Source organism: Corythoichthys intestinalis, chromosome 2, assembly GCF_030265065.1.
Source record: "Corythoichthys intestinalis isolate RoL2023-P3 chromosome 2, ASM3026506v1, whole genome shotgun sequence".
NCBI classification, from domain to species: Eukaryota; Metazoa; Chordata; class Actinopteri; order Syngnathiformes; family Syngnathidae; genus Corythoichthys; species Corythoichthys intestinalis.
This window is the reverse complement of record NC_080396.1, coordinates 34,036,950-34,058,727: the sequence shown is the minus strand read 5'-3', so window position 1 is coordinate 34,058,727 and position 21,778 is coordinate 34,036,950. Positions and strand designations below refer to the sequence as shown.

Below are 21,778 nucleotides of genomic sequence, written 5' to 3'. Positions count from 1 at the left end.
GTAAGTAAAAAACCTCTTGCTTTTTTTTTTTTTTAATAACATTTTGTCGTTAGTGTTACAGTAATATATCGCGTACTTCCTTGTCTAAAGTGTAACACGTGTACAATTTGGAAACTTTACAATTTGAAAACCGAGAAAAGGCGTCTGGCTTCAAAGACGCACAGTCACCCTGTGAGTGAAGAGCAGTAGAAAATTAGCTAGACTGTTTAAAACCAAACTAGGCCATACGCGGTACAGACATACAAAATCACATTTTTGTTATTTCAAATGTTGTTTCTCCCTAATAGCTGTGTTTTTGTCCCATGTACCTCGCAGAATTTGTCTTCTCTTGAACATCCTCATCATGGCTTCAGGAGCTTTGTTCCCTAGTATGGTGTCTGGCTCCCGAGGTTCCTCCAGTAAGTACCTGGTGGAGTTTCGGGCTGGCAAGATGACTATGAAAGGCAGCACGGTGACGCCCGACAAGCGTAAAGGTCAAGTCTACATCCAGCAGACGGACGACTCCCTCATCCATTTCTGTTGGAAGGATCGCACAACTGGAAATGTGGACGATGTACGTAGGTGGTATTCATTCAGCGAGAACATGACTTTTCATTTTGACGTCATGATATATAGTAGGAGTGGGAACCTCTTGGTACCTCACGATACGATACGATTTGCGATATAAAGCTCACGATAACGATGATCTGACGATATAGCGATACAATGATTATCAATACAGTGGTACCTCTACATACGAAGTTAATCCGTTCCAGGACCTTGTTTGTAAGTCGAAATGGTCGTATGTCGAGCAGGATTTTCCCATAGGAATACATTATAATTCCATTAATTCGTTCCACAGCCCAAAAACCTTCACTAAATCCTTAAAAAATACTGCTGATAGTATTACAAATGGCAATTACACATAGCAAAACAAATAAATTATAAATCAAAATCGGAATAATAATAATAATAATTCCTGTATTAATGTAACGAATCGGGTTCTAATGTGGTGGACGTTTTTTGCTGACCCTGAACGCACCGCGGGGCTGACGTGCCAGAGACAGACCGGTGAGCTTGAGTTTCACTTTCACTTTGAATGTTTTCTTGAGAACACTGTCAATTGCGGCAGACAGAAGGTGTTTTTGTTTTGAATAAGTTGTGAAATAAATTATAAAAACGCGGCGAAGTTGGCGATTTCTCTGGAGATGTTACCACAATAAGAATTGTCAGCTTAACTTATAAAGACTGGCGAACGATGGTCGGAGGAGGACCGTGGAGATGTATTGTTGAGCCATTTCACGGATGCACACCCTACGCTCATATTTTTCTGTCATTTGCATCTTCATTTAGAAGGTAAGCGTCAACTTTTTCCTTGTTTCACCACCTGTACCAACCTTTTCTGAAACCAGTGTTGATTTGTCACACAAGAAAATCCGCCGTGCATTCGTCTGCGGTGCTGCCATTGTCGTCGTATTTCGAGCATGTCGTCGGATGTAGAAACAAATGGCGAGTCAAATTTTACGTCGGATGTTGAAAAGTCCGTGTGTCGAAGCGATCGTATGTAGAGGTACCACTGTACATTTGTCAGGAAATCATTCTAGGATATTCTACAAAAAACTAATAAACATAATAACAAGCTTCTGCTGTGAATTGGAATGAGTTTATCACGAGTAGACGTCCAATCAATTTGAACTGGGATGTTCATTCACTGCCATCCCTCCCACTTTAAACGGATTGAACGTCTATGGCCGGTAGTGGCAGGCAATGTCAGGCAATGAGGTAATTTTGGGCCATTTAAGGTCATTTACCTGTTCATTTTCAGTGACTTCCTGTTGATTTGGGGGTATTTTATGAGTCTCTTCCTGTTTATTTTGAGTTACACAACAGTAAATGACCTGGGAATCACCCAAATGGATAGGCAGTGACGCAAACTATACAGAAAATGACCTGTAAATGCCTTAAAATGAAGCAAGTGACCTGTAAATGCCCTGAAAATCGGACAGAATGACTGTGAATGCTCTGATTTCGAATGAACGAAGTCAACGAACATTCCCAGTCTAAATGGATTGGGCGTCGAGCACCGTCAATGCAGTCTTAGATTTAACTGAGACACTATTATGGTGGATGATTTTGGTAGCAACTTGTTGGTTCATTTTTATTTATTTTTTTGACATTGACACCTTTTCAAAACGATATCTCAGTTCTTGGCAGGAGCTTATCGATAACCTTTTGGGATACAAAGTATCACAATATATCACCATTTTTGATATTTTGTCACACCCCTAATATATAGTACTTTTAAAAATCAGTTGTCATGTTTCCCTTGCCATTGATGGTGATGGACGGTCAATCCTTTTTTACAGGGCCATTTTATATCTTGATAATTAAAAAATGTACTTTGAAATAATATTATGCGATGATGAGGTATTAATAATATTCATTTGTCTTCTGTACCGCTCACCCTCACGAGGGTGGCAGGGGTGCTGGAGCCTATCCCAGCTAATATCAATAATAATTAATATTGATAATGTTATAAATTGGGCTGATGATTCTGTGTGTGTTTTAGGTCTTGCTCTGATTTGTTGAACACTGCTGTTTTCAATTGTTTTGAATGCATTACTCACCGCTAGGGTTGTTAGTTGGTAGGGGGAGTGGGGCTGTTTGCGCTGACCAAGATGGAATTGATGATGGAATTACCATCATATCTTTCAGTGTCCTTTTAAAACGTTATTAGTTATATCTGGATTGTTTTTGTTTGAAGCCAATTCTCTGTGTGCAGTGTAGCTATAATGGCTGTGTGTTCACCACCTCATATTTAATTTTCATGAGCTGTTAGTTTCATTTATGCACCACATGTTTGTGTCGTACGTTGATTAATCACAGCACGGTTTGTCTCAGTCGGGACATTTAGTGGCTGTTCCATGTTATTATAAGTATCCACATCAGCGCATTGAATACAGATCATTTACAATTTTTTTTAAAAAAAACCATGGAAGGAATTGATCACAGGTCATACTAATGTTTTGGCGATGTTGTATGTTGCGCTACTGTTCATTGTAGCAATGATGCACATGTGATCAAATGCAGGACCTGATAATCTTCCCTGATGACTGCGAGTTCAAACGGGTCAGCCAGTGCACAACCGGCCGTGTCTACGTCCTCAAATTCAAAGCCGGCTCCAAGAGGCTTTTTTTCTGGATGCAGGTATCCTGCCCGCTGATCAGCTTTTCATTCGCACATCATGCTATTTCACACATTTTGCGTACAATTCTGCTTGACTCCAGGAGGCCAAGACCGATAAGGATGAGGAGTATTGTCGCAAAGTTAACGAGTATCTGAACAACCCGCCCATGCCTGGCGCTCTTGGGAGTGGCAGCAGTGGAGGACATGATTTGTCTGCTCTAGGAGGTAATGCACACTCATACACACACAATGCATGGATGCAACGTTTGATAGTCGACTGATTAGATCATGTGGAAATCACTATTTTGGACATTACCGGGAGAAAGAAAAAAATCTGACAAAACTAAAGAGACTTAGGGAACGCTTACATGGTGACTCTCCGAGAAGACGAAAAATGTCATGCAGGCCTGTCTCGATAACAAATTTTATTGTGCGATAATTTATCTCATAAATTATTGAGATATGCGATATTATTGCGCCCCCAATTTAAAAAAAAAAAAAAAACAATTTACAATAACACAGTGAGAATACAGTATATACAGTGGGGAGAACAAGTATTTGATTCACTGCCGATTTTGCTGGTTTTCCCTCTTGTAAAGCATGTAGAGGTCTGTAATTTTTATCATAAGTTCTCCAACTGTGAGGGACGGAATCTAATACAAAAAAACCGAAAATCACGTTGTATGAATTTTAAATAATTTGCATTTAATTGCATGAAATAAGTATTTGATACATCACAAAAATCGAACTTAATATTTGGTACAGAAATCTTTGTTGGCTATTACAGATACCAAACGTTTCCTGTAGTCCTTGACAAGGTTTGCACACACTGCAGCAGGAGTTTTGGCCCACTCCTCCATGCAGATCTTCTCCAGAGCCTTCAGGTTTCGGGGCTGCTGCCGGGCAACACGGACTTTCAGCTCCCTCCATAGATTTTCTATCGGGTTCAGATCTGGTTACTGGCTCGGCCACTCCAGGACCTTAAGATGCTTCTTACGGAGCCACGCTTCAGTTGCCTTGGCTGTGTGCTTTGGGTCGTTGTCATGCTGGAAGACCCAGCCACGACCCATCTTCAGTGCTTTCACTGAAGGAAGGAGGTTGTCAGCCAAGATCTGGCGATACATAGCCCCATCCATCCTCCCCTCAATACGGTGCAGTCGTCCTGTACCCTTTCCTCCTCCATGTTTTACGGTTGGGATGGTATTTTTGGGGTTGTACTCATCCTTCTTTTTCCTCCAAACACGACGAGCCGAGTTTAGACCAAAAAGTTCAATTTTGGTCTCATCCGACCACATGCCCTTCGCCCATTGCTCCTCTGGATCATCCATATGGTCAGTGGCAAACTTCAGACGTGTCTGGACATGCACTGGCTTCAGCAGCGGGACCTTGCGTGCGCTGTAGGATTTTAATCCATGACGGCGTAATGTGTTTCCGATGGTTTTCTTCGAGACTGTGGTTCCAGCTCTCTTCAGGTCATTGACCAGGTCCTGCCATGTAGTTCTGGGCTGATCCCTCACCTTCCTCATGATCAGTGAGGTCTTGCATGGAGCCCCAGAACGAGGCAGATTCACCGTCAATTTGAACTTCTTCCATTTTCTAATAATCGCTCCAACACTTGTTACCTTCTCACCAAGCTGCTTGCTTATTTTCCTGTAGCCCATCCCAGCCTTGTGCAGGTCTATTATTTTATCCCTGATGTCCTTACACAGCTCTTGGCCATTGTGGACAGGTTGAAGTTAGTTTGTTTGAGCATGTGAACAGGTGTCTTTTATACAGGTAACAAGTTCAAACAGGTGCAGTTACTTCCGGTAATGAGTGGAGAACAGGAGGGGTTCTTAAAAAAGAACTAAGAGCCGAAATATTTACTAGTTGGTAATGTATCAAATACTTATTTCATGCAGTTATACAAATTTATTATTTAAAAACTATACAATGTGATTTTCTGGATTTTTGTATTAGATTCCGTCCCTCACAGTTGAAGAGAACTTATAATACAAATTACAGACCTCTACATGGCTTGCAAGTGGGAAAACCAGCAAAATCGGCAGTGTATCAAATACTTGTTCTCCCCACTGTATTAATAGATCACGTACACCCATTTAAACGCGTTAAATATTGACTCTTAAATTCAAAAATACTTTTTAAGAAATCACAACTAAAAACAATAGACCATGCCTCTCAAGTAAAAGACAACAATATTAATACTGCACAGAAACACAGAATAAATTAAATGTGTTTTTCAAGAAAAATAAATAAAATTGCACTTAATAACTTAAGCATTTAGGCAAATGAAAAACGTTTCCCCTCATAGCTTCTGCTATGGTGTTCCATACGGATGCAACGATACAGTTAAGTTACGGTTCGGTATGATTTTCGATACAGGGGACACGATTTTCGATTCGATTCAATACATGTAATGCTCTGAAAAGAGAATAACAATTGTATTTTTTGTTTCGGGTTTTTTTTTTTTTTTTTTTTTTCCATGAACGAGCAAAAATTAAATTGCCGTCATAAAAACGTGCATTTTATTGCATAATATTTATGTGCTTCTTACTGATCTGAAGAAATTTTGTATAAAAGTGCTGAGAACAATCATTACTGTTTTTAAAGTGAGGCGGGGCACACTGTTGATTGCTACAGCTCTCTTAGCAGCTAGGTTTACTACATGAGCAAGACATCCTATTTGTGGTCCGAATCCATCTGTGTCACGTACTGAATTAACAATATTTGCAGCATTATCTATAGTCACTGGTATGGATTGATTTGGCCTTCTTAACTTCCATTCAGTCATGGCGGTTTATAAATCATAGATGTAGTATATGGACTACGTGTCCCATAATCACTCTGGGCTCACGTAGCTAATGGCATGGGACGTAGCACATCTAGTTTGCTATTTCATGATATTTACTGTGTGCGCACATTTAAAAAGTTAGCAAACGCCACAGAAGTCACGTCTGCTCATTACTGCACAACACTAGCATATGACAATTGACTTTCATAAACAGGACGAGTTTGAAGCAGAGCTCTTAATTTGCCACTCAATGTTCATCATGTCCGTTGTCAAAACGAGGTTGTTCGTAGCAGCCAAGTCGGTAACAATGTTTTGGCGGATTTCGTTGTAAATATCCGGTGTTGTGCCGAAAAATAGCCGCCCCGCGTGAAATGTCACCCCTGACTGGAGCTCCCACACGTCAACAGCACCGGCACGCCGGAGATGGTCCACAGTCAATCCGGAGCACTGACGCGGCCGGTATACGTTGAACAATAGGATATAATGGGAACGATTGGCTCCGGCGCTATTTTTTGCCGGACCTGGAACGAAGATGCATTTTGCGCAGTTGGTAACAAGGAATCCGAACTTTTAACAGTATGTCTGCCGCACGCACGCATGTGAGGGGATAAATCGCAGCGGGAAAATTACCGCCTTCATTTTCATTTATCTTGCGATAAATGGAATTATTGCATATTGCGACAGGCTTAATGTCATGTTTGTATCTATATGGTTCTGTCTCCATTCGACCAATGTCGCATTTCCGAATCAATACGATTTAGTATTCATGCCAGGCCGTAAGGGGCAGTGCAGATTTACAAGGCGACAGCAAATGTTGCACTTTGACCCCAACAACCTCCTCAGCCCATAAGACAACATGTCCGCCCACTCCAAGCAATGGTATTTTTCTTTTGCTCCAAAAGGCACAAAAATGGAAACATTCAACATATTTGAATTAAAAATACTATAAAAACAGTAAATTAAAGCTGACGTTCTGCCATATTTGCTGTTTTTAATGTTTAGTAGCACCGCTGATTAAGCCCAATGTGACATGTACGAGTGCTGACGTTATCGGCGCTGGAGCTTTTAATATGCATGCGGAGCAGGCCCTCGTCAAGCCCCCGCAATTGAATCCTTCTACTTTGGAGGCAGGATTCCAAGGGTTGCGTCTTTGCCTTCTGTCTTCGCCGACACCATATCAACGTGAAGCTACTCCGTAACACAGTCATTGCGTCTTGGTGTCGCAGAGTTGCCATGTAAACTGCCCCTTAGGATATCAACAGCAACAATCTTTAGACAATAATCTTAATAATTATAATGGCAATAATAATAAGAATAATAGTAATAATAATTGGTCTTTGCATTTTAGCTAGAAAAAAAACTATTCCCCTAGATAGAATGGACTCAAAATATTATTGAACTATGTAACTATCATTTATACCTAAGCAAAGGCAGTTGTTTGCAAATATCTTGGTTTGATTCATTATAATCATCTGCTTTCAAATAGTACCACAGAAATTAGAGCGTACAGTGGTACCTCTACCTACACATTTAATTAGTTCCGGGACCTGGTTTGTCAGTCAAAATGGTCGTATGTTGAGCGGAATTTTACATTTAGAATACATTAAAATTTGATTAATTCGTTCCAAAAACTTATGTTAAATCCTTAATAAATATTGGTGGTTCAATTACAAATAAGAATTACACATAGCAAAACAAAAAAATTATAAATACAAATCGTAATAATAATAATACAATGAATTGGGTTCTTATGTGGTGGTTGTGTTTTGCATGCTGTTCCTGAACAAACTGTGACTGAGAGAGAGAAAGACATCCGGCAGAGTGTGAAGTTTTTATTTTTTTTTTCATGTTGTTTTTGGTGGTGGACAGTAGCCGTGTTGTGTTGCACAAGTTCTGAAATAAATGATTAAAAACCTGACGAAGTTGGCGACTTCCTTGCCGATGTTACAATAATCGTAGCTTAACTTTTAAAGACCGGCAAACGGAGGTCAAGGGAGGACCGTCAAGATCGTAGACATATTCTGAGCCAGTTCACTGTCGCACACAACACGCTCATATTTTTCTATCATTTCCATCTTTCTTCCAGTGATCAGCGGTAGAGGCGTGCGAAATTTCCGATTCTTAGATTATTCGCGATTCGGCCGTGGAAGATTCGAGAACGATTCACAAACATCCAAATTCCGATGATTTAATCATAGCAGGTAAAGCGGAAATAAAACACAGTCTGCGCTGTCTTCAGGACGCAATGAGGAACGGACCGAGAGTAAATATCATGTTTAACTAATGCCGCTAGATAAAAAAAAAAAAAAAAAAAAACAATACCTGACTGCAGCCGTCACCCGCTACAAACAGCGCCCAGTTGTTAGTTACTACAAACATACGGCAACATACAGCTATGGTAGATATCACATATATCTAGAACTAGATGTGAAATGACAGACGACGGCCATGTTAGATGATATACCTAGAACTAGATGCGAAATGACATTTGACATTTGAAAGGACTTTCCCGCGCTAGTAAACAAGCGCCATCTTAAAGCAGTAGACTTCTCTAGAAGGCTCTGTAGTAGCAAACCTAATTACTTTTTATCTAAAAACAAAAAAACCCAAATCGGCAAAATCTTGACTTGAATCTATCTTTAAATGATGAAACAGTTTAAAACTTTCACGTCGAAAGTAGACAGAAGGGAAATTATGGAATAACGGGAGCAATTTTAAAAACTTTAACGGTTGATTTACAACATTAAATTAATTGAATGTAGTTTAAAGCTGCCCATACAGAATGGGGACTTGAGTATTTTGGACTACTGAAACTCCCACCCCATTTGAGATTGCCGAACTCATCCGGAAATCCAGTCCATCCACCTGCCATCTGGACCCCATGCCCACTAAACTAGTTAAACTCTGCTCACCCTCCCTGGTCCCGCTCATCTCTGCTATCATCCACTCATCCCTCACCTCTGGAATTGTACCCGCTTCTTTTAAAACTGCAGCCGTTACGCCAATCCTCAAGAAACCTGGTGCCGACCACTCCGACTTCAATAACTTCCGCCCCATATCCAACCTCCCTTTCATTTCCAAAAGCCTCGAAAGAACAGTCGCCTCACAACTCCACTCACTTATCCCAGAATAACCTTTATGAACCGTTTCAATCTGGTTTCCGCCCGCTACACAGCACTGAAACAGCACTCGTTAAAATAACCAACAACCTCCTCATGGCAGCTGATTCTGGCCTGCTCTCCATCCTCATCCTCCTAGACCAGGGGTCATGAATTAAAAATCCTCTGGGTCCGAAATTAAAAAATTACAACAATCTCGGGTCCGGAAATATTTTTAATGCTTCTTTTTTTCCAAAAAATACAAACGTATCTTTTCGTGGCCATGCTTATAATTACAACATTAAAAAATGTAAATATAAAAAATGAATTTATAGTAAGTAATAAATAATATTTAATAATAATTAATTAGTAATAAATAATAAAGCGATCATATTGAGCCCTTAATTCTGCTATTTTTTGAGAACAGATGGCAGAGTTCATAGGGAAACTTTGTGAAAAAGCTGCGTGCTTCGTTTCATAGTGCATTTTCAAATGGCTGCTTTTTACAAGCGCTTCCGTTGTTCGGCCATTCCTTACTACGAGGCGAAACGTCTACAAAAGACGGTTGCAAGCATCCGCACGCATGCGCACATCGGTTAGAAGCGGCGAGTACTCACTATTTTTGTTTTTATTTAGTTTTTTAGAACCTTTTCATTGCCAGAAAAATACTTTTTGCATGTATTACCCTCTCATACTTTTAACCATTGTGGCTTTTTGTGTTAGCTTTGAAGCAGTTGACCACATTAGTCACGTAACGTATTTTAACCGTCCTTATTTGGTATAACTGCATTAAAGTATTTTTTTTTAGGCATTTTTTAGTACGTTCTGCCTGTATGCATCCAAACAAAACAAGGTTAGCGCGCACGGTAGTACTTTGGGTGTCAAATTCGACTAATGTAGGACGTTTCGCCAATGTAGCAGATTTTGTCTCTGAATAGATGAGGATAGCGGGCTTGTGCTGCCGCCAGGTAAAATGAACAAAAATGTATTGGTCTACTCCTCCTTAAACACTGTTTTCTGCATCAATTTTGCGTAGTTTTGAGTACGCCATTTGCCGTACCTTTTCGCCCTTTCCTCCAACTTCATTCGGCTCAGTTTTTGGCTGTACATCCGCGGAGTCTGGAAAGCGAGTGTGAGACATGCTGTTCTAAAAGTAACTTTCAAATGCTTCACTCCCATTGGCTGGCTCACGCACGTCACCGCTAAGGTTTTTGTTTGTTGCCCATTCCGCGCTCTGCAAACCCGGAGAAAAAAACGATTTTTGTTGTTGCAACGTGTATTAGTTCGGACAGCTTGAGATCCAGTCCAGACGGCTTGGGGGTCCGGAACCGGACCGAGGTCCGTGGTTCCGTGACCTCTGTCCTAGACCTATCTGCAGCCTTTGATACAATTAGTCACACCACACTCCTCCACCGGCTTTCCACTATTGGCATCACCTGCACCCAGTTGAACTGGTTTCCTTCCTATCTTTCTGAGCGCAGTCAATATATCCAACTAAAGTCATTTAAATCCACACCCTCCCCTGTTACCTCCGGTGTGCCTCAGGGCTCTTTCCTGGGGCCCCTACTCTTCATCATATACCTACTTCCCCTTGGCAATATTTTTCGTAAATTCAACATCCACTTTCATTGCTATGCCGAGGACACCCAACTCTACCTCACTTCTGAACCCTCCTCTCTCCCGCCCTCATCTCTGACTGACTGTATCACTGAAATGAAATTCTGGTTTACCCACAATTTCCTAAAACTTAACAGTAATAAAACTGAGGTGCTCCTCGTTGGCTCTAAATTCACCATCTCGAAAAACCATAACATATCCATTACCATTGAAAACGCCACTGTTTCACCCTCCCCCCAAGTCAAGAGCCTAGGAGTAATCCTCGACAACACACTTTCCTTTCAATTGCACATCAATAACAATACCCGGATTGCCCACTATCACCTACGCACCATCGCCTCCGCCCTTCCCTCACACCACATTCTGCTGCAATCCTGGTTCACAGCCTTGTCACTTCCCGTCTGGACTACTGCAACTCCCTCCTCTTCGGCCTCTCTCGTAAAACTCTCCATAAACTCCAACTGGTCCAGAATTCAGCTGCCTGCATCATAACCCGTACCCCGTCCATCCACCACATCACTCCAGTCCTCCAACAGCTTCACTGGCTCCCGGTCCACTTTCGAATACAGTTCAAAGTTCTCCTCCTCACATTCAGGGCCATCCATGACTTCTCCCCTCCATACCTGTCCGATCTCATTCATGTTACTACTCCCTCCTGTGCCCTTAGATCCTCCTCCTCCATACAACTGTCTGCCCCCCCCCCCCCCCCCCCCGCTCGCCTTAGCACCAAACGCTCGGCTCCCCGACTTTGGAATTCACTCCCACCCGATCTCAGGAACAGAGATTCCCTCACCCTTTTTCAAACAAAACTCAAAACTCACCTGTTTAGACTAGCCTATACACAATAGTCTCTTAGTTCTGGTCTTATTAACTGCACGTATATCTGTTTTAGTATTTTAAATTTCCTTATACGTTATATACTTTCATTTTCTCACTTTTAATATTTTTAAATGATTGAACGGCGACCTTGAGTGCCAGAAAGGCGCCTTTAAATAAAATGTACAGTGGTACCTCTACATACGAAGTTAATCCGTTCCAGGACCTTGTTTGTCAGTCGAAATGGTCGTATGTCGAGCAGGATTTTCCCATAGGAATACATTATAATTCCATTAATTCGTTCCACAGCCCAAAAACCTTCACTAAATCCTTAAAAAATACTGCTGGTACTATTACAAATGGCAATTACACATAGCAAAACAAATAAATTATAAATCAAAATCGGAATAATAATAATAATAATAATAATAATAATTCCTGTATTAATGTAACGAATCGGGTTCTAATGTGGCGGACGTTTTTTGCTGACCCTGAACGCACCGCGGGGCTGACGTGCCAGAGACAGACCGGTGAGCTTGAGTTTCACTTTCACTTTGAATGTTTTCTTGAGAACACCGTCAATTGCGGCAGACAGAAGGTGTTTTTGTTTTGAATAAGGTGTGAAATAAATGATAAAAACGTGGCGAAGTTGGCGATTTCTCTGGAGATGTTACCACAATAAGAATTGTCAGCTTAACTTATAAAGACTGGCGAACGATGGTCGGAGGAGGACCGTGGAGATGTATTGTTGAGCCATTTCACGGATGCCCACCCTACGCTCATATTTTTCTGTCATTTGCATCTTCATTTAGAAGGTAAGCGTCAACTTTTTCCTTGTTTCACCACCTGTACCAACCTTTTCTGAAACCAGTGTTGATTTGTCACACAAGAAAATCCGCCGTGCATTCGTCTGCGGTGCTGCCATTGTCGTCGTATTTCGAGCATGTCGTCGGATGTAGAAACAAATGGCGAGTCAAATTTTACGTCGGATGTCGAAAAGTTCGTGTGTCGAAGCGATCGTATGTAGAGGTACCACTGTTATTATTATTATTATTTTATTTACTGTTTTTAACGGTTAACTTGATACTGAAATAGTAGTTTGTTTAGCCTGAGAGGATTTTTGAACAATTTTGGAACTAGTGTTCAAAAAATTTAAAGCGGGGATGGGGGGGGGGGGGGGGGGGGTTGTGGTGCATCAATAATCGATTTGTCATAGAATCGGAGCCTCTGAATCGTAATCGAATCGTTAGGTGCCCAAAGATTCCCACCTCTAATAAGCGGCACCTTTTTTTCCTTTTTTCACCACCTGCACTAACATTCTTGGAACTCATGTTGAGTTGGCTCACAAGAAAATCCGCCGTGCATCCGTCTGGTGGGAAAACAAAGAAACTGTGGCGCTGTCATAAATCATCATATTTCGAGCATGTCGTCAGATGTCCAGACAAATGACTAGTCAAATTTTACGTCTGATGTCGACATACGAACACCACGACATAAGGTTGAGGTACCACTGTATTTAGTTTTTTTTTTTCCTTTTTTAAGATATGAGTATTTTTAATTCAAAGCATGTTTTAAAAAAAAAAAAATCATTTTTTGATGTTAACCCCTATTTTTTTTAAAATCAATTTAAAATGTATTAATAAACAAATTATTAAATAATAAGAGGGTAAAAATAATCGTGGCAGGCCTAATAGGAACTATTTTGTCTGTTTCAGTTCAATGGCACTTAAACATGATCATTCACTGCTACAATATATATATGCTGTCTTGCACAGGTGAGGGTGGCCTCCAGAGCCTTCTGGGTAACATGAGCCACAACCAGCTCATGCAGCTGATCGGGCCAGCTGGACTCGGTGGTATCGGTAGGCATAAACTCATTTACTCCCTGTCTGGATTTGTTGATATCGGGTGACGGATGGTGCTGTCGGTCCCGCTAGCAGGCGGTTTGGGCGCACTCGCCGGTCCGGGCTTAGCCAACCTCTTGGGGAGCAGCAGCAGCAGTAGCAGCAGCAGCGTTCCTGCTGCCAGTAGCTCGTCCACGAGGTGGCCACAGACACACACTTTACAATACCAATTCAAAATTGTTTTAAGCTGCCAAAAAAAAAAATGTCTTATGAGTCCTCCCTCTCCTTTTAGCCCGTCTACTGTGGTCACGCCCACCTCGACTTCTTCCGCCAGTCGCCTCGGTGCATCCCAGGCGTCCGCCGCGCCCGTCAATACGTCCACCACCTCGGCGGCTTCCCCGCCTGCCAGCACTCCGCCCACTCCCACGCCAGCAGCGGTGGGAGCCGCGGCAAGCACCCCGACGCAGCCCATCCAGCTGAGAGACCTGCAGAGTATCCTGGCAACCATGAACGTGCCCGCTAGCGGCACAGGAGGTGAGGATATGCTCCAATTGAAAAGAAACGAAAGGCTCATTTCAAGCTTTTACCAATTTTCTTTAATGGAAAAATTATGCATGAAAATCAACCTTTTCTGGCCAAGTATGTTGGATAAAAGCAAGGAATTCTTTCTCAGTTTAAACCTGCCCAAGGAACACAAAAAAAAAGACCGTGACACATACAGGGGAAGAACTGATGAGTTGCCATGAGGCAGCCCAATTACTTAGAGCAGTGGTCCCCAACCTTTTTAGCACCACAGGTCGGTGTGATGTAAGCGTTATTTTTCCACGGACCGGCAATGTGTGGCAGAAAAATACAGTAAATATAAGATAACACAACTGGGCTAAAAACGAACGTCAAGTGCAGGGAAAATGTAACTCACCAGACGCTTAATCGACCTTTTTTAACAGTGGCCTTTCCTAAAACATTACAGCAAATATCCTTGGTCCCGGGCATAATGAGTTGTTTTCCAAGCGTGAAAGGTTGCTTGGCTTTAGCATTACGGTTCACCACGAGTTATGATGCTCTCAGTGTATTTGTTTTTGTTGATGTGGACATCGTTACTATTTACATAGACTGACGCTGGGCTGCTACTGAGGTGTGTAAACACCCAAGTAATGGTCACCCTATGTTCACACTGCAGGTCGATTCCGATTTCTTTGCCCTTATGTGCCACTTGATTTATTTCTGTGCTGCGTGAATAGTCCAATTGCGATTTTTTTCGTTTTTTTATAAATTCGTCCTCGGCTCATTTGTATGTGGATAAAAATCTGACGTCTATCCGACACTCCTGCAGTGTGAACGTTACCATTAATCGATGGTGGACGAAGGCGCGGAAAATACCTTTTCCTTCTTGACTAAAAGCCTGTTTTTCCCCCAAACAGTGGATCTGGCCAGCGCCCTGACACCGGAGGTGATGGCACCCATCCTGGCCAATCCAGACGTGCAGCAGAGGCTGATGCCTTTCCTGCCCAGCGGGGAGTCCCTGCTGCAGAGCACCGACGAGCTCCAGAACACGCTCAGCTCACCACAGTTCCAGCAGGCGAGGCTTTTCGTGGATTCGAACTCCTCTCCAGTTCCAGTGAGCTTTTTTAAATATCCACTTGTGCGTCTTTGTTCGCAGGCTATGAGCATGTTCAGCAGCGCTCTAGCGTCAGGGCAGCTGGGACCACTCATGAACCAGTTCGGCTTGCCTACGGAGGCAGTGGATGCTGCAAACAATGGAGGTTGGTAGCTTTGCACACATCTCACTGTACCTTTTTATTTTTCATTTGTTGTTCATTTTGACTTAAGTTCCACCCCCCCCCCCCCCCACACACACACACACTCAAAAAAGTTCTATATCATCACTTTAACCAGTTAATGCAAAAATGATGATCTTTTTTTCCCTCATTTGAAATCCTTGTAGGGCACTCATTTAACTTATTGGCTACCATTGATGGCGCTAGAGATCCAATCCATTTTGACTGGGAGTCGTTCACTCGCCCCTCCCAGTCGGGCAGTGAAAAAATAAGCATTCACAGGCAGTCTTCCCGGTTTAAATGAATTGGATGTCTTCTCGCCATAAAAGGCATGCAATGAGTTGAATACTATGAAAAAATAAATAAACCTAGGTGTGCTGCTTGAGCCGATAAACAGTGTATTTGTATTTATTCATTTTCCTTTAGTTTTTATTAACATTGTATTTATCTATAAATGTATGTGGCGGAAAACACTCAGGTGACTTGAAGTTCCGGTCTGACACCCCCAATATGGCCAAATCTCAGAATTGTCCTATATACATGTGTGATACATCATTGGAAAGCTTAAAATATCATTTTTCTGGGGGGAGAAATTTTTGAACAGGGGGCTATTAAAAAATAAATAAATAAATAACAGCAAAACCCTAACTGGAGGTGAGAGCACGCAAGAGCATTATTAACGACGCCATGATTTTAAAGAGATATTATCGCGTGCCTACATCTTTTCGATCCAAAAACTCCATGTAACCTGTATCACCGAGTGTCGATTTATTTATAAGATTTATAAGATATTTTTGGGGGATTTTATGGGTGAAACATAGTAATATAACAAGGGTCGCGATGAAGAAATCGCAGACATCAAGGAATAATGGAGATTTTCATTTATTTACCCTTTAATTTTTTTTTTTTTAATTTTTCTTAGTTTGGATCGATTATTTATCATCTAACATATTGGGGAAAATGCAACAGTAAGGAAAAAAATACAATTACGCGTCATGAGGTAGATATCCATGACTTTGTTTACAGACGCTAATTTTTTCATTGTGACGTAATTTGTTTAAAAGTTTAAAATATGCGAGTGAATAATTTTTTAAAGTCTTTTTTTTTTTAACTACCGGTAAATATTAGACATTAATGATTCTAAGCTAAAAATGACAGACATTTCCAATAATAAGATTACTTACCTTCTTTTTATGGCTAGGTTGAAACAAAAGCGGTTGCACGACGTCTGTAAACAGGGGTTTCCAGGGTAAAACGGACAAATTAAAAATAGTTCGGGGGCTTATTGCGCCATGAATCTGCTATGGCAGCATATAGACATATTGTCCTATCAAACACAACAGTTCTTTTGGCTTAAAATACAGCAGTTTATTTTAAAGAGGGCTGAAAAATCAGAAACTGCTTTTTCAGCCTTGTCTGTGTTTTCCGCCATGTGCCATATTAAAATACAATAATGATTAATAATTAAAAATGACTGCTAATATTGTTTTTAATTGATTAAAAATAAGTGTCAACTTTGGAATAGCTGTCCACTTTCCCTGAAAAGGTTCAATCATTTCTCGTTTTTGTTAACGATTCATCTTTATCTGTCAAGCAAATACAACGTGACGATTTTTAAGAATTGTTGTTTGCACCTTATGTGCAGACCTGGAGGCTTTCGCAAAGGCAATGGAGACGGACACAAAGTCTGATCAGGACGGCGACTCCAAAGACAAAAAGGATGATGATGAGGACATGAGCTTGGACTAAAAACAGCTGTCAATGATCTGAATGTGTTTATTTAGTTGACAGGTTTGTCTATCACTACGTTTGAATAATAAAGATCTTACAATGACTTCAGTGTTCTTCTTGTTCTGCTTTTTACATTGTACACGCCAGTGTTGTTAATAGCGGCGTTACTTTTTTCATTAATGAGTAATCTACTTTTCTCATCTTTACCGTTACTGAGGATGTAAAGGTGTGCGTTACTATGTGTTACTACGTTGATTGAATGACGTGAGAAAAGTGGGAGAGGTGGATTCGCAGAGAAAGCAGAGTGGGGAGGAGGAAATGGAGTTGTGACGCTGTTGCAAACGCGATGATCATGGTGGCTCCAATAAAACCTGACTAGCCTACAAACTACGCAAACATTATGCTACGATTGATATCACATGTATAGAGAAATAGATGGGAAATGACACTCGTAGTAAAAAGCCGCCATCTTAAAGCAGTAGACGTCTCAGGAAGGCTCTGTTGTAGGGAACCTTCCTAGCGAACCTAAGAAACTTTTTACATAAATTACTTATAAATCGGCAAAATCTTGAATCTTCAAATGATGAAACAGTTTTAACACCTCCACGTGTCGAAAGTAGAAGGGAATTAATGCAATAACTGGAGCAATTTTAACAACTTTAACAGTTGATTCACAACATTAAATAACTTCCAAACATAGCAAAGGTTACTATCTACGGTAGTTATCGCTATATCTGCAGTCCCTCTGTGTCTGGTTAAGTTTAAAGAATTGGGCTAGGGCCAAAAACCCTTTGAACTTCATATAGTGTGACCTGTTTTTTTTTTTTTGAATGAATGAAAAAAAAAAAATTGAAAACACCAGTTACTTTGCCAACTTATCTTACAAATTACTTCTCCCAAAAAGTAATTTAGGAACAATTTTTTAAGAATAACACTGGTACACACAGAGAAGCTTCAAAAGAAACATGAAGTTTGATGAAGTAGTAGTCAGTTTCTGCAACATTTAAATAATATGTAAATTTAATTCTTTCAGTGCTAAAGGTCACCAAAATGGAAGTCAAGTTTTTAATGCAAGCATAGACTATGATGCAAGTTATATTAATTCATAAGAATGGAATTACAGGGTGTAACGTGTAAATCAAATTTTATGACAATACTATCCATTATCAGAACTATATGATAGTTGGCTAATATTGGTGTGCTATGAAAATTTCGCCTACATTAAAAAATACAAAGCAATTTTGACAATTGTGTTGAAACATTTTTGAAATTTGAATGAAAACCTTTTCTAACTAAACTGGATATCTAAAAAATGTTTTTTGCTTTACAATCAATTTGATTGCATTGTTGCTTCAACTATTGATGTACTGTTACACTCCTAATTGACATCAGGTTCAGATCGCTGGATTCCAAATTAAAATACTTTCGGGGAAGTATTTGATAGACCATTGTCCTGAATCAACGTATTGCTTTTTCTTTTGCTGAATGAGGAAGTCAAAGCTGGGAAAACATACTGTTTCTATTATGTAATATTTAAACTTTTTTTTTTTTTTTTTTTTTTTACTGTGGCAGCGAAAACAGGAAAAATCACATGTACCCCAAGTTTTAACCAGCAGATCAAGCAATCAAGAAATACTTAATAAATTGAATAGTGAAGTCAGTAAGCATCCCGCCTAATGCGATCATGTCCATAAATGGAGTTGTTTTTCCACAGAAAACCGCTGACAATTAGTTTTGCCTCAGATAATCATGGACTTTTAACTGCCAATAAGCAAGACTCATGACCTAATCACCAAAAAGACACACCTCCTTATGCATATAAGCAACGCCGAGCTGTCTGTTCAGAATGCATTTCTCTACACAGCTTTTGTTCTGTCATCGAATGCACCCAGAAATTTCTGAAATTAAAAATGCGCAGTAACAATCTCTTGCCTCCAGTCTTTTATTTAGCAATCCAGTCTAGCCGTCTCACCTGAATTGAAAACGAACACGCGGAGGATCTGAAAGACTGCCTCCAACAATAGCAAGCAAATGCAATGCTTTATCTGTGTAACAGGTGAAGTTCAGCAGTGTACAGGTGGAGTAATTTGCACTTCGCGAGAGAAAAAAATTCTCCCCACAAAGCTGCATTCATACATTTATTTACCGTATTCACAAATTTCACAATACAAAACAAACTGTTTCATCAACATTCAAGAACATTTTCAGTAGTTAAGACATTTAGAGAATTCACAGCACCAACATGACAATGAAATACAGTTAAACTCGCTGAAGGCACTTAAAAGTTTGCACATTCACATCTGAAAACACAAACACGCTTTGTGACAGCTAAGATGCCACAAATTCCTGAGAACTAAAACAGTCAGTGAAGCACACACATACAATCCAGTGCACAGTAATAAACATTACACAGAGCTGCCATGAAATACATTGAACACCACACACTTTTCACGAGCTACGGTTCAATGCGGAGTCAAAGGGTTAAAATGAAGTCGGTGTGACAGCGAGCATGACTCACTGATCATCTACTTTTAGATCGTCCACTTTGTCTGCAGCCATCAAAGGCACCGAAACATCTATCCCTGTTGCACGAGTCGTCGGTAGTGTGGCATGACCTTGCTGTCGGGCAGGTAGAGTCCCATCTCCAAGGCGACCATCACGGGGAACTCCAGTGGAAGCAACTCACGCCTGTTGATGCGGAAACGCTCTTCCAGTTTCTGATGGGCAACAACAAGATGACGAGTTCAGAGAAGGTGTGCAATTGGCTTTTTCGCTTGTCACACACGTACGTCGATGAGTTGTTTAACTTCGGGCTTCCTCAGGTCGCTGCTGATCTTGGCGGCCAGCAGCACGCACGTTGCCGCCACCAACTTCCTGTTAGGCTTGTTGAGGCGCCCCCGCAGAACAAGCTTCTCAAAGTAGACAAACGCCATCGCTACGCTGACCGGCTGCAGCCCGCATTCCTCGCTCACTGCGCGCATCTCCCTCTTAAGGCTGGGAGACAGGGAGAAGGAAGGTTTAAAGTGCCTGTGACACGAAAAAACATGTTTATTGCATAATACATCCGGTATTTTATGCTCCTGAATGATATGGACCGCTTGGATGTGTGTGGAAGCGATCGCTAGCTTTAGTTTTTATAATCCAGCGCCATGAAAATGAGTGACTTCCGGCAACAGTCTCGAGTTGAGAAAGAGGGCACTGTGATGTGTACGGAGGAAGGAGTCCTCTTCACTATTCAGCCGTACTGTTGTATGAGAAGGACTAAGGATTCAGCCGATTTTGCGGATTAATACGTTTATTTTTCGCATCACGCCAGCCAAACGGCTGCAGAAAAATCTTGCTGTATGAGGGAGAGGTGTGTGCGCCTTTTTGGAGTTTCAAAAGGTTCCCATTCACCAGTGGATATTGGCCAAAACAAGCCCTACTACTGTGAGACCATGGGACTTACGAGGAAGTGAGTAAACATCGTGTTTTGTACTATGTCAAATACTGGGATCATTTTTATACGGAGGTGGCTTGCATTTTATGGCTGACAACCGGCAGCTTGTCGCATATCTCCCGGCCGGGCGAGCACTATACTCTGCTTTTACACTCTTCGTGTGCCCGTTGTTCTGTCAAATTTTCCACCCGATCAGAAATGGCAACTTTGTGTTAAAAATAGCCGCGAATACAGCAATTACAAAGTAAACACTACAAACTTTCTTTAAATAAAGGACTACTTACGTTTGATCATTAATAGGCATGTAAAAAGCTCTCCTCATGCACATTAGCTGCACAACAACTGCAGCCGCCCTCCTCCGGGGAACGAGCTGTAAATTGCTCCCCGCTGGGCGGTTTGCCAATCGGCGAAGACAATCGACAACCCAGTCGTCACGTCAAATGATCCGGGCTAGTTATGTTTGATTTTCCGCTTCGAAGACTTTGAAACATCACTCGGTTCGGGTTAGCATGTCGGCTAGCTGTCACGCCTCTTGGTTTGTTTACATTCTCCAAAGCCGGGGAAGAGAAATGACATAAGCCCGATTTAGGTGTCATAAAATAACGTTCGGGAGGTGCGACAGTAAAGGTGAAGTCGACAGTTTTGACCATTATGGAGTAATTTTGCCACGTCGTCCTGAATAAGTGCATTTTTATTATTTCATCTTCCATTGAGCACAAGACTGTTATTTGTCATGACCATGCCATTTATTTAGCATTTGCAGACAAATAAAAAGGATATCCTGTAAAAATATTGAAGTAGAGAGACAGAAACAAGGACATTTTGCAGCTGTCTGTCGTTGCGTTTTCCTCGTTTTGAATAATTCCCCCTTGACGGGCTGACTGGTCCTTCTCAAGCCATTTATTTAGCTATTGGGGAAAAATACTTGGATAAAAAGAATATCCTGTAAAAATATTGGAGTAGAGAGACTGAAACAATGACATTTTGCGGCTCTCTTCGTCGCGTTTTCCTCGTTGTGAATAATTCCTCCTCAATGGGCTGCATACTAAAATCAGATGAAATCGTCACTCTGCTGACGTCATCCACCTGCTGGGGACGCTAGAGCCCTATAATGGTAGGCATGGCTAACCGGCAGATTAAAAGACTAATTTCTCGTCATCTACGCTTTGCTAAATTGTTGTATATAGTTGAATCGTCTCAAAATATGACTCTAATTCACATAATAATCCTATTTAAGACTTTTTTTCTCAGGTCGTACGCACTTCAATGCTATATTCTGCGTATAGAAGCGGATGAGATTTGTACAATCGGATTTTTAAAAATAAAAAAATAGCTGGACGAAAGAGGATTTAAGGGGACACATTTGTACCTTCTGCAGTGGGGCAAATATGATTTTTAAAAAGAAAAAAATAGCTGGACGGAAGAGGATTTAAGGCGACACATTTGTACCTTCTGCAGTGGGGCAAATAAGTATTTAGTCAACCACCAACTGTGCAAGT

General features: G+C 41.1%; 2 protein-coding genes and 1 long non-coding RNA gene across 7 annotated transcripts in view; 1 reads left to right on the top strand and 2 right to left on the bottom strand.

Moving 5' to 3' along the window:
• LOC130912307 (uncharacterized) overlaps nucleotides 1-559 on the bottom strand; it is a 16,289-nt gene extending 15,730 nt beyond the window's left edge. The window contains exon 1 of the long non-coding RNA XR_009062591.1: nucleotides 309-559. This is a non-coding gene — a long non-coding RNA (uncharacterized LOC130912307). The remainder of the gene's footprint in view (nucleotides 1-308) is intronic.
• adrm1 (ADRM1 26S proteasome ubiquitin receptor) overlaps nucleotides 1-16,943 on the top strand; it is a 17,089-nt gene extending 146 nt beyond the window's left edge. The window contains exons 1-10 of one of the 4 annotated variants that reach the window (XM_057830265.1): nucleotides 16-171; nucleotides 316-553; nucleotides 3,070-3,186; nucleotides 3,267-3,390; nucleotides 13,263-13,349; nucleotides 13,425-13,530; nucleotides 13,624-13,865; nucleotides 14,753-14,910; nucleotides 14,992-15,094; nucleotides 16,755-16,943. In XM_057830265.1, coding sequence (XP_057686248.1) covers nucleotides 344-553; nucleotides 3,070-3,186; nucleotides 3,267-3,390; nucleotides 13,263-13,349; nucleotides 13,425-13,530; nucleotides 13,624-13,865; nucleotides 14,753-14,910; nucleotides 14,992-15,094; nucleotides 16,755-16,858 — 1,251 coding nt within the window. In that variant the 5' untranslated portion in view covers nucleotides 16-171; nucleotides 316-343 and the 3' untranslated portion in view covers nucleotides 16,859-16,943. Of the gene's footprint in view, nucleotides 1-15; nucleotides 232-315; nucleotides 554-3,069; nucleotides 3,187-3,266; nucleotides 3,391-13,262; nucleotides 13,350-13,424; nucleotides 13,531-13,623; nucleotides 13,866-14,752; nucleotides 14,911-14,991; nucleotides 15,095-16,754 lie in introns of those variants that run through there. The other 3 variants (XM_057830267.1, XM_057830268.1, XM_057830266.1) reach the window with 3 other exon arrangements.
• The window catches only part of cables2a (Cdk5 and Abl enzyme substrate 2a), a 25,597-nt gene continuing 19,079 nt past the window's right edge, over nucleotides 15,261-21,778 (bottom strand). For both annotated transcript variants that reach the window (XM_057830244.1, XM_057830245.1), the window contains 2 exons: nucleotides 19,630-19,834; nucleotides 15,261-19,557 (listed from right to left, as the gene is read on the bottom strand). In XM_057830244.1, coding sequence (XP_057686227.1) covers nucleotides 19,417-19,557; nucleotides 19,630-19,834 — 346 coding nt within the window. In that variant the 3' untranslated portion in view covers nucleotides 15,261-19,416. The remainder of the gene's footprint in view (nucleotides 19,558-19,629; nucleotides 19,835-21,778) is intronic.